The 12,803-nt window shown below is 41.2% G+C and overlaps 1 protein-coding gene across 1 annotated transcript in view; it reads right to left on the bottom strand.

The window, feature by feature from the left end:
* LOC144678705 (tomoregulin-1-like) overlaps nt 1-10,868 on the bottom strand; it is a 346,693-nt gene extending 335,825 nt beyond the window's left edge. Inside the window, exon 1 of the mRNA XM_078538515.1 lies at nt 10,303-10,868. Coding sequence (XP_078394641.1) covers nt 10,303-10,483 — 181 coding nt within the window. The 5' untranslated portion in view covers nt 10,484-10,868. The remainder of the gene's footprint in view (nt 1-10,302) is intronic.
* Nucleotides 10,869-12,803: the final 1,935 nt, after the last annotated feature.

The following is a 12,803-nucleotide window of genomic DNA, read 5'->3' as shown; positions in this document are numbered from 1 at the left end:
TGCCTTGGAAGCAGTAAAGTGAAGGTTCATGAGAATGGTTCCTGGGATGAGAGGGTTGTCCTATGATGAGAGGCTGAGTAAATTGGGCCTATACTCTCTGGAGTTTAGAAGAATGAGAGGTGATCTCATTGAAATATACAAAATTCTATAGGAACTTGAGAGGGTAGAGACACTGGGGGATTGTTTCCCTGACTGGGGAATCTAAAACACGGGGACTCAGTCATAGGAAAAGGTGTCAATCATTTAGGGCTGCAATGAGGAGAAATTTCTTCACTTAGATGTTGTGAATCATTGGAATTATCTACCCAGAAAATTGTGGATGCATCAGCGTCTAGGGTATTTAAGTCTGAGATAGACAAAGTTTAGGTGTCTCTTGGAATCAAGGAAAGTGGGGAGCAAGCAGGAAAGTGGAGTTGGGACAGAAGATCAAGCATGATTGTATTGAATGGTGGAGCAGGTTTAAGGAACCAAATGGTCTACTCTTGCCCCTATTTCTTATGTTTTTATGTTCTTACATTTTTAATGTTCTTGTGCTCTCAGACGTGTGATTTAACACATCTCCATCTCTGTCTTTTTCTGGACAAGTGCACTCAGCACCCTAAAATCTGCTTGCTCATTTGCTAATGAAATTGGAATGTGGGGGATGCTGCTCCACCTGTCGGGCCCTGGGATCAAGTGTTTAATGATCAGCAGAGCGATCCTTAGAGGATTATTAAGGGGCTTGCCCAAGAGTTGACCAGACTTCAGCAGCAACGTTAAACATCAGATGATTGTCTTTTTCTTTCCTTTGCAGAAGGCTCCGAGGTGTGCCCTAACAAATCATCACCCCATTGTGGCACAATTTCCAGGCACTAGGTAGGCATTCCAGCTATAACATACAAATGCCCCTCAGTCTAGAAAAGGTGACCTGGATCGGAGTAGAGTATCTCCAGGATGGATTTAAGTCTTGAGCTGGAAAGGCTAGATCGATGAGTGCAAGGTAGTGTTTCTGAAAATCAAACAATCCCCCAAGGCAACTTCGATGTTTTTCTGGCTACAGACCAACAGTGGAAAAGTTCTGATAACAGGTCACTGACTACCCGATTCAGCTGATAATGTGTTTGTGCGGGAAGACTCAGAAAGGAAAGGGGAACGTAAAGCTAACTTAAAAAATGGGAATACACATTCACAGATACACACTTCAGCTTCAACACTCAGAGAAAGTGTAATTAAATTTTATTTTTAAACTGATAATCATCACCACACTAGCAACAACGTTATGGTATATCAGAAACAGCTTTGTTGTGCAAGTTGCAACAGTGAGAAAACAAAATATTTACCCATGGTAATACACCCAATAGTACAAGTGCATGTGAAAAATAAATGCAATTCCTGCTTATGAATACCAGAAATATTCAGCCAATCTACTGTGGAAGGTACCAGAGAGGACAAAAATGCATTTTCCAATGACAATTACAGCCAAGAGCAAAAATTATATATGAACAACTCAAGGCTGGCTAATCTGTACTAACTTTTATTAAAATATTCCACTCTTGCATTAAAGGTAGTGAAACACGAGTACTAGGCTGTCATTTACAAGAATGTTTTATCTCTGTGGACATGTGGAGACCAAGTTCCTCCAGCAACACAACTAAATCCCTAAATGCTAGCATAGTACCACAAGTTCTACGTTATTGATTTTTGACTTTGAAGCAAATTTCCGCATATGTTATACCCTTTTTATTTTACGTATGACTGCTTCCACATTGATGGCAACTGTACGTCAAAGGGTTTGCTTCGATAAAATATATTTTTTGCACCAGACAGTGAATTTGTGCACAACTTGAAATCCATTATTTTCAAAATGTGCATAAATAGTTTTAGTGAAAGGAATTTCAAAGCATCTTAAGTGAGATCTTCAAATCCACGACAAAAATGCAGGAATCCAGCTTGTGGAGCAACACTGCATCACTGTACATCATACGTACCAACAGAAATGCACAATCCTTCATCAGCTTTATCTTCACTTACCAAGTGCTTTGATGGGGCAAACTTAATGGAAAATTCCACGCTTACGCACATCACAATCAACTTCCTACACTGATTTTGTAACACTTTTTTCACAGAAGTGAAATGTTCCATTTGTCTTGGGTGAACAGCATTAAACTGAATTTCCAAAATACCGCACTCTCACAAGGTTGTCACATCATTAGATTTTCATCAGCACCAGATAACAGTGAAATAGATAAAACATTTTGTGCACGGTGATTAACCACAAAAGACTAACATTGCTCCTTTCAGGTGATTCATCCCAACAAGAAATCCACAACATTAACTTTACAACTGCTTCTAAACTGATCAATTGCTTTTTGCAGTCATAGGTATCTTGAAAAAAAAGACAGAAAGCCTGCACATGCAATTAATATTTTTCATAAGTATTTAATTCCAAGATAATCTGATAGCCCTTCTCAAGGGCAACCAAGGATGGGCAATAAATGCTGGCCCAACCAGCGAAGCCCACATCCCATGAATGAATTTTAAAAAGTTGCACTGTGGCCACAAGAATCCATTTTGACAATTAAAAATTCACATAACTGTCGCACTTTGAAGGAATTGAAGGTGTGAACAGAAGTGTTATAGACAGATCCAAACACAAAACCTGTGAAAAAAAAAGCTAGTAGAAATGTGCCGGGCTTTCTCAAGTCCCTTATTTCACTGTCTTTCACTAAAGAAAATAAAGGAACAATTCAAACAAAAGTACCATCAAGATCTTATCAGTTCACTGTTACGTACCTTGCCTTGCAAAACAAAAACCTAATATAATGTAATGGCGAACAGACACTAGAAAACTAATGTACAAAGGATTAGAAATCAGAATAATTTTATTTCTAAGAGTAGCAATGTTACACGAATATTATACTTGAAAAGATGCAACTTAAAGAATATTTGAGGAAATGCAATTAATTTATCTATATTGCAGTGAATGATTTTGTCCATGGATTTTATTTTAAGGATCTTGTCTGAATTTACTACATGTGGGCTCCACTGGAATGAGTAGTGAATGATACATCATTGAAGGATGGCTAATGAATTTTATTCAATGTGTAGCATGGTCAGTTGACCACCCGCTAATGAAATGAAACACTGCCTAACGTTCACCTTGTACATGACACAAAGAAATCTAAAACTGACAAAATGTTTACATACAGAGTAATAGATCCGATAACGTGAATCAAAGGGTTCAAATAAAACATGAATTGTGGAAATAACACTCATAAGATTTAAAAAAAGATCAATTGATTCCTGTAATTAGGTTACAGTTTGAGCCCATTCTGTGGCAGTTTTTGTTTTATATCATACATCAGGCAGGACTCCCATGGCATTGATCACTGTGGTTTGAAGGATCCACTGGGGTCAATTTTGAGTTTAGCCTATCACTGCACCTGGAGAAACAGTTGCATAAATTTCAGCCACACCCTCATTAACATTGGACCTGTAAACTGCAGGACATCAAATAAGTGTTGTGATTGAGCTCCCGAACTGAGGTCTACTGATATCGGGTTGAAAAGGACGTGGCAGGGGAGGGGGGATGTCACGTTTGCAATGGTGGGGTAGCCAGGCCAGCAGCCGCAGCTCAGATTAACTTTGTGGGGACATTATCCACAAAAATAATTCCAAACTTCTGTTCCCTTTTATTCCCCGTAGAAATAATCGAACTGTGCACAACCCGCAGTCCAATCATTTCCAAGTTCAAATGTCATTGGGCTCCTGGGTGAGTTTACAATTTGATACCGCCTAAAACAGAAATGTGCTTCAGGTGCATTTCAGTGGGCCTCTTCCAAAATGACACTGGTCATATTGTGGGGGTTGACAAAGCTGTAACTTCAAAGAACAGCAGGCGATACAAATTACAGTCAACCCCGCTGTTGACTAATAATGGGACCATTATATCATGGACACAGAAAACAGTTGATACTGCAGTTGATCTTCCCTGGTGTTGTTCAACAAAAATTGGAATAATTAGAGTCCCTCCCTCTCTCTTCCCTCCATCTTCTCTTTTTTCTTCTTTCTCTCTGTGTCTCTTTCCTACCGAGCATCTCACACATCTTCACCACACTCTCTTTATCCCTTAGTTTGTTTCTGACCCTAAGGGCTTGATTTTAACCCACCCAAACCCCATTCATTTAAACGTAGCTAAAATCAAGTTAAATTAATCAAATTAAAATCTTCTATTGCCTAAGTCTCTACTTCCCTACCGACTCTCCATGTCTCTTAAACAGTTTTTGTTCATTACTCTTCCTCTCCTTGGATAATTTTCTTTCTCTCTTTTTATTGCCCTGGCACTCTGCATACCTCTCATACGCTTTCTCTCCTTTAACTCTGTGTAGTGTTCTCTGAGTGCTCCTCTTTCTCCTTCTAACCTGTATTAAGAACGGGGAGTGAATACAGAACTACTCCAAACGGCTGATGGCTGAAGGAATTCTGGGAATAATTTTAATTGAAATCAATAAAGAATAAAATCAGCCTGGGTGTAAAACTGGGACCCAACCAGTGGGTTAGGTTCAAATTACCTCCCATTTGTCTTTCTGTGAATGGGTGGAGACAGGGCTGTGTAGTACCTTGTGATAGCTGCATAAAGAAACTGGAACTCATGTCTGGCATATTGAAACCAGCATCTGAGATCAGAAGGAACTGAGAGGTTGGGACCCAATGATGATGTCTGGCTGTTATTAGTTAAAATATTAATATTATGTGCTGCCTGTATTTATTTGTTATTACTACATTATAATGTGTACTGCATGGGTGAATTATTATTAGTGAATCTCCTGTGATTTTACTTAACACAGATCAGATGTTAAGTTGCTTTATAACAGCCATGTTATAAACCACGCTATAACATTTACTAAACAAGTGGATGGATTTTCCTGGCCTTATCCCCCCGAAACAGCTAGGCCCAGATTACCCAGTCCTTTCCCCTTTTCTATTATGCTGGGATTTCCAAAATTCCCTTTGCAGGGCTTGCAAAGCTTGGCTCCCACCTGCAGTAGATGTAGGTTAACATAGGGGCATACTAAGGAGTTACAAGGAAGCATTCAAGCCCTCTCATCCTAATTCTTTGTTGCAATACTTAGCGTTGTCCTTACCCAAAGAGCACAGTTCTGTGTCCAGTTCCCAGAGGATATATGGGACCCCAGGGACAAACCAAAGACTTCTGATAAGCACAGGCTGCAATTATTTTAATCTCCCCTCTGGATGTAAAGTCCAGTTGTGACTTTCTTTTTGCTCATCTCCATCGGCAACTAAAAGGTCCTGATGTCCAAACTCAACATACAACTGCAGGTTGTAGCCCTCACAGGCTTGCAACTCTGCTTCATCATCCTTCCCTATCTGCTGGTGTTACACCCTGCCAGATGTGAGCCTGTGCTGAGGGTGTCCTCGGCTGTATATGTGGTCAGGTATCGGAAATCGTGGTGTTCCTAGATTGGATCGGAACAGGTCAGGCCATGGTTAAGTCTGTCCTAACGTATCAATTTGTTATTAAGATGTAGCCATATCATGTTGTGGCCATAAAGATTAATTGCTCAGATAACAGAGGCTCAATTCAATCGGAATTTAGTTGTTTGGTGAGGGAACTATGGATGGTGAAGTTAATCAGAGTTTAATTGCAGGTAATAGGATCAAATGGCGATTTTTGTTTAACTGTAATTGGTAAATTTTTTTTTAAAAGTTACTTTTTTGCTGGAGCAATCAAACTCTAATTCAACTAGGCTGCTCTCTCCCCATAGTCCTATATCTTCATTTGCTTCAAATATTTATCTGCTATTCCCCTAAAAGATGTAATGGTTTCTGCCTCAACTGCTCGCTGTGTCAAAACATTCCATGCTCTAACAAATCTCTGTATAAAGAATTTTTCTAACTTATGTCCTCACTCTTTTAATGACAATTTTCAATTGATAATCACTGGGCAATATCTTCCCAACCAGAAAGAAATAACCTTTCCCCAGTCACCTTATCAAAACCCTTCAAAATTTTAACATTTTCTCTATTGCATCTCCTGTTTGCTTTCTATGTCCCAGAATCAAAGGATTCTCCAAATAACTATATCTTCTTATCCCTGGTATTATGCTGAGGGATTGAGATGAGGAGAAATCACTTCATCCAAAGGATTGTGAATCTTTGGAATTCTCTATCCCAGAGGGTTGTGGATGCTCTATCATTGAATTCATCTAAGGCTGGGATAGACAGATTTTTGGTCTCTCAGGGCATTAAGGGATATGGGGGGGACAGATGAGAAAGTGGAGTTGAAGCCCAAGATCAACCCTGAGTGTTCTGAGTGGTGGAGCAGGCTCGATGGGCCAAATGCTCTGCTCCTGCTCCTATTTCTTGTGTTGGTATATTTTATGCATATCCTCCGCTTCCAATCCTTTGCTTTCCACTCAAAATGCATTATCATGATGGACAGGAAAAATGTGGACACCTATCTTTTCCTATTACACAAATAGATCATTATTGCTGTCCTCTCTATGTGGTACAGTTATTATTTTTAGCTAATTTCTCACGTCATTGTACATTGTAAGGAACCAAGTATTGTTTGTCTCTGTTGACTTCGTATCCCTGCTTCTCCCTACTTCTCTCCTTTACTGGTTCCTTTTCCATCAGCTTTCCTCTCCCTAGCTCTTTTTCTTCTCAGTCCTCTTCTGCTGCTCCCTCTCTGCATTTTTCTTCTTTCTTTGACACACTCTAAAGTCTGTTATTTTTTGAAGGTTTGTACTACACAATATTATGCATTTCTGCATTTAGAAAAGCAACATAATGGACACATAAATTTAAACAAACATACTAATTTTCTAGGCCACCCACAGTCCAATTTGACACTCCTGCTTAGATATGACTAATAAAAAAAGGTTTTAGGCATGGAAGTGGCTTTACATGGATAGCGCATTAATAATTTGTGTGCAATCACATGATGCATTATTTTCCCAGTGGGTACGCCCTGGATTTTACAATTCAGATCAGAAAGCTATATCTTGTTTCGTTCAATTCTTCAAAGTCAGTTTCTTCATGACTCTCAAGTCTACCCAACAGCCTTTATAAGAATATAGAGAAACGGCGGGAAAATTGGATTAGACAGCTTCAGCTGATGTTCACAGGTAGAATGGGTTAAATAAGCTATAAATTTTATGGGGCCAGTTTTCACCTTGGAAGAATATCGACTGAGCAATGGCATCCTCTCAATTATCTGTTAAAAAAATAAGAACCTTGCCTGATCTTGAAGTGGCTTGCAGTGGCGCCTTTAATGACCACTGGTTAGGCCATTCAATGCTAGTGCCAATGGGAGGAGCACATGCAGTGCACAGTCCATCCACTGGACCCTCAAAGCTGCATCGCATAATATAAGGAAATCTCCTTTGAAACAGATGGAAACCTGAGTCACCCATCTGAAGACCACACTGAAAATGTTGGTGGATCAACATTATGAAGGGAGGTGGTGGTGTAGTGGTATTGTCACTGGACTAATAATCCAATGACCCATGATAATGCTCTGGGGGCCTGGTTTTGAATCCCGCCACAGCAGATAGTGGAATTTGAAGATGGTGGAATTTAAATTCAATAAAAGTCTGGAATTAAAAGTCTAATGATGACCATGAAACAATTGTTGTAAAAACCCATCTGGTTCACTAATGCCCTTTAGGGAAGGAAATCTGCTGTCCTTGTCTGGCCTACCTGTGACAGCAATGTGGTTGACTCTTAAATGCCCTCTGTAAAAGAGCAATTTGGGATGGGCAATAAATGTTGGCCTAGCCAGTGATGCCCATATCCCATGAATGAAAAAAGGGAATAGTAAGCTCAGCTCTTGTGATTTTCAGAAAGTTATTGTCTGGTTACCACCTGAAAAATCAGGATGGAAGGTGAACATTATCCATATTTCTCTATTATTTTGTGATCTATCAGCTCTTACTTTTGTTAGTTTTTCATGTACTAACACTATTGGCATTGTTATTTTTTATGATTTCAAATGGACCTACCACTTCTTCATTCCTAAAACTGCTTTCAAGAAACTTGGCTTCTAGTTTACAGCTTTAGCCATTAGTTCCTTAATACTCTAGAAAACCATGTTCAAACTTGAGTACTGTGTACATGTTTAAGAGGCTGTTTCTGGATGTAAAAAGCTTGTCATTTGATCCATCTCTCACCTCTAGCTCTAATCTTTGTCTCCACTGGAAACTTTAGCCCTTATTTCATCAATACAATTATAATGATCACTCCTTTAATCTCTCCTCACTTGTTCCTTCTAAACTGCCAATCTGCTATATTATATATTATTTCTTCTCCCTACATCTCCACTGTGTTGAAATGAGAACGTACTGTAGATCACCACAAGCACCTATATTTTGGCAGGGCCTCAGAACTTTGAAACCCCTCCCTTCTTCCCTCCGCCCCACATTAATGACATGCTCACACATCTGCCATTTGAAACCTGTTTTGGCGTCGTCTATTCAAGCCTTCCTGGTTCCCAACCTTGGTGATAGCGGGGCTTTGTCAACTAGAAAATATATCAAATGCCCACCAAACCAGTGTAGCATGTAGTAGCTTTCTAATTTGCACAGTTAAATCCCTAAAAAAACATTAGTATTTCCCAAAGAAATTTATACACCATATCAGGGTTGCTGTAAATTGCATTAATGCTTTAGTCAATTTACCCATTTACTAACTGAGTGTTAATTAAAATTCAACGTAATAACCTATTGTTACCTTTCGAGAAAATGGATTGTGGTGGAAGAGTCCATTCCTGGACTGTGGATTCTTGATTTACTTTTGGATACGTGGATGTGCGCAAGTAAAGCGGATTATAATTCTGAAAGGGGCAAAGACCTCTGGCAAATGCTAAACTATTCATCCCAGGGATCTGAGATAAGGGAAGGAGGTCGTTATGACGATCATGCGTTATTCTAGGACATAAACCAACAGTCGATGTGGGGAAATGAAAGGACAGTGAAAAGTTACCTGAGTCGGATTCAAACTAGGTTAAGTTCCTTCTTTCCCCTACGAGCAAACCATTTGTCTAAGAGAAATGTAACAGCGTATGATAGAAGTCTGCTTTCCGAAACATTATTTATAAATATCAATGGGTATTTTCGAAGGTTTTCTTTGACCAGGCAATGGTTATTGCTAATCTATGTGACACAACGCACACTTCGAAATTTTGCACGGATCAAGCATGTGAACAGTAAAGTTTAAAAAACTCGTTACGTACATCCCTATCTCTTTCCATGACACTGCCCTGCAACTATCTATTTTAAATGAGAAAGCCCACTTTCTTCGTGAACATTTGCTGTATTATATAGACATATTTAAAGCACCAGGACAAAAAACGAGCATAGCAAATTGAATGAATATATTCTCAACCCAAAGCAAGACAGCATTCAAGCACATTATCCTCAACAATGATGATTCAATTCTGTATTTATAGACTGGAGCTGTTAGAATTGATCTTAAACACTGAGCAGTTGAAGTGAACTGCTTGTGAACACACCTCAGAGTTACCGTCAAGGCAGAGCTGCGAAGCTGCTTCACTGTATGGACCACATCACGGGAAAGGGGGTTGAGGGGAAAGGACTTCTCTTTTTAAGATCTGTGCGTTAAATTAAAGGAAAATTGCTCGGCAGGAAACTCATTGGCATTCTACAGCTATTAAAATTAATCGATGACAATTGGAAAGTCCCTTTCCATATCGCTTGTAATGCTGACCTACAAAATTCAAATGGCAAAAAAAGTCAAAGCCTGAAGATTTCACAATGACATATGGTTTTCCTAAAGAAACTTCCTGATTCTGATATTAACATCTGACCGTCAGCCCTATTCAAGCTTCTCGTGTTCTCGGGCAGTTTGTTCTTTATGGGCCACCCACCCCCCCGCTTTTGTTAAATGTTTAATGATGAAGGTCACGTGAAGTCCTAGGGGATGCTCCATCTTTCAATCTTGGAGCTGGCCAGGGGGGAGGGATGGGGCTGATGGGGGTGGGGAGCCATTCTCCAGACCTCCTTAATGCACCTGCTACTCCCCTATGCAACATCCATTCAAAGAGCATATTAATGGGGCTCGGCAACATCAAAGTGCCCAAGTGCTCCGTCCAATCTGTCACCTTTTCCCAGACATTCGCTCTGTCAACAACTGCCCGTTCAACACACAAAGAAATAAAAATGAGAAGTAAAGCTACACATGCTGATGGTTTAACTAATTCTCATCCTCTTTGTTCTGGAGCTCAGTAAAAGAGAGAAAGAGAGAGAGAGAAAAAAACATGACTCTTTGTTTCTCACCCACCTGAACAGTTGGTTCCTTTGCCTTTGCCGCTTTGACACTCGGCACTGGAGAGCGGGTTAGCGGGCAGTGCCACCGGCAGGCGGCTGAGTGCCAACACGGCGACAAGCCAGAGGCAACAAGAGCCGCCCGAGAAGCTGGCTGAGCTGCGCTGAGGAAAGGGGGACAACTCTGTCCCTACCATGTCCGGACCGAAAGGCGAACAGCGAGGAGCCGAGGGAGGGAGCCGAGGAGAGAGGAAGACAGCGAACAGGCAGCGGCCGCAGCTCCTCAGTCAAGGGGAAGAAGCGCTCGTCCTTCCTGGAGCATCACCTCCTCACACCGGTCATTCCCCCTCTGTGTGTGTCTGTGTGTGTGGTGTGTGTGTGCAAACCCAGCAGCTCCTCACTCACTCCTCTCCACTCTGTCTCTGTGCCGGCTGCTTTTATCCTCCCAATTCTTTCAAACAGCTCCTCAGGCTCTCCCCTGGTGTGAAGTGAATGTTATTGAGAAATGTGAGGAGTTGCTCAGCTGCTTTATTTCCCCCCTGTCTCTCTGTCCCCTCTGTTGTCCTCTCCTCCTCGCAGACACTCGGGCGGATTCAGGGGGATTGAGGCACAGAAACAACAAAGGAGACGGCGGAGAGGAGGGTGGGGGGAGGGGGAGGAGGGGGGGGGGGATCACATCACATGACCGCGGGGACACCACACACATTAAAGGTGGGGTGGGGGGAGGGGGCACCAGTGGACAATCTGACAGCCACCAAAAAAAAAACAATAACACCAACCTCATCCTCCTGCTCGCCTTAAGTTCACACGTATTTTTTCAAGTATCTGGAAATAACTCCAAAACACGCTCATTATTCCGACTTGTGTTTATGGTTGACGCATAAATAGAAACGAGCTATTCGTGAATTTGTTTCCCTTCTTATTGCAAATAAAACTCTTGTTGTTTAAAGCAACCAGAGTTGAACAAGACGAAATGTCTGGCCGCATACAGTAGGAATAAAACAGTAAACAAGGGTGAGAGGAGGGAGCCGTGCCTATCTCACTTTACGTTTCAGTTAGATGTATAGAGATTTAGTGAATACTCTCCATGCGAGACTTGAGCCAGGCTTAATAACCAAGCAGCAATTAACTTCACTTTGTCGGCCTTGGATAATATAATTCATAACGGAGTAATTTTGGTTTCCAAAATATTGATACAAAATCGCCCACATAAGAAAAACTGACTATAAGCATGTACAGTCGCAAATCTCTCCCCCTCCCCCTACATTTATTGTGCATATTACTGGGAGATCTTGGTTATGGAATTTGATTCTCAAACACAGACATCAATCTTCCAGTCCAGTTAGCTCCACGGTGCAAGGCGGTGATAAATAAGGCGAATAGATATGGAACCAGCAGCTCAGGGTAAAAGTGCTCAGAATTTCTCCACTATACATATGCAACCAAATATTGCCTTTAGTTTACAAAATGACATCATATGCTTGCTAGCGTGAGGATATGTCCAACAGCGAGATATTTTTTTTTAAAAGGCGCTGATTGTCAGTTCGTTGAAATAACCACAACTGTTCAGTTTGCTGTAGTGAACGGCGCCGAAATAGATTAAATTCTTCAGAAAATCAGTAATTTCACTGGAGATAGACGAGCTTAAAACTGTAAGGTTGAATGTACATGTTGTGGATTTTTGGCAGGGGAAGTGGGGGGCGGGGGGCGGGGGGCGAACGACTCCTTTTGTTGACTTGGTCAAACGTAAATTGAAATTATTTCGGATTCATGTTTTCCTATCTATCCCGTTCAAAAATGATGGTACTCAAGCACAAAATGTCTCCGTGTGTTGCTGCCGTCTCCCCTTTCCTCCTGTAAGTTTCCTCCTCATTATGCGGGTTGAGCAAGTGATTGATGGTCCACGATCTGTGGATGTGCGTGTCTTCAATCATGTTAGACGAGCCTGCTCGCTTTCCGCGGTCATGGGCGAGATATCCCTTTGCCTTCCCCCATTTGTCCCCGGAGAATGGGCCACCGCCTGATAGAACTAGGTCTCCGGATTCGGCTTCAAGGTACCAAATACTGGTTCCCCGAGCCAAACTTAGAAAAAGGCAACTAGTCAACATTACCCAACAGGGTGTGAGAGACACCCTCAAAGATGAGCCATGAGGAATCAGATGTTTCGAAGATTGAATAAGGATCACGATCAGAAAATAATAAATTGCAAAAACACACGATTTAAGTGTAATATTTCAAATAATGCATGGCATAGCTGAATGTCAACAAACCATTTTGTAATAAGTATGCGTGATAGTAGGGCTAATAGGGGTAATATAGGATAACAACCTCTAGGTGTTAGAAAGCAGCAAAACTTGAATTATAACGCGCCTTTGTCGATAAGAACGCCCCAAAGGGCAAACCAGTGAAAACAGCTGCTGAGCCAGGAAAGGAGTGATAGAACCACAGAACTTTACAGCACGGCGGTTGGCCCTTTAGCCCATGCTATCAGTCTCGATTCTTTACTACAGCATTTCA

Source organism: Cetorhinus maximus, chromosome 3, assembly GCF_964194155.1.
Source record: "Cetorhinus maximus chromosome 3, sCetMax3.hap1.1, whole genome shotgun sequence".
NCBI lineage: Eukaryota > Metazoa > Chordata > Chondrichthyes > Lamniformes > Cetorhinidae > Cetorhinus > Cetorhinus maximus.
The sequence above is the reverse complement of the archived record's forward strand: the minus strand, read 5'-3'. Positions and strand labels throughout refer to the sequence as shown.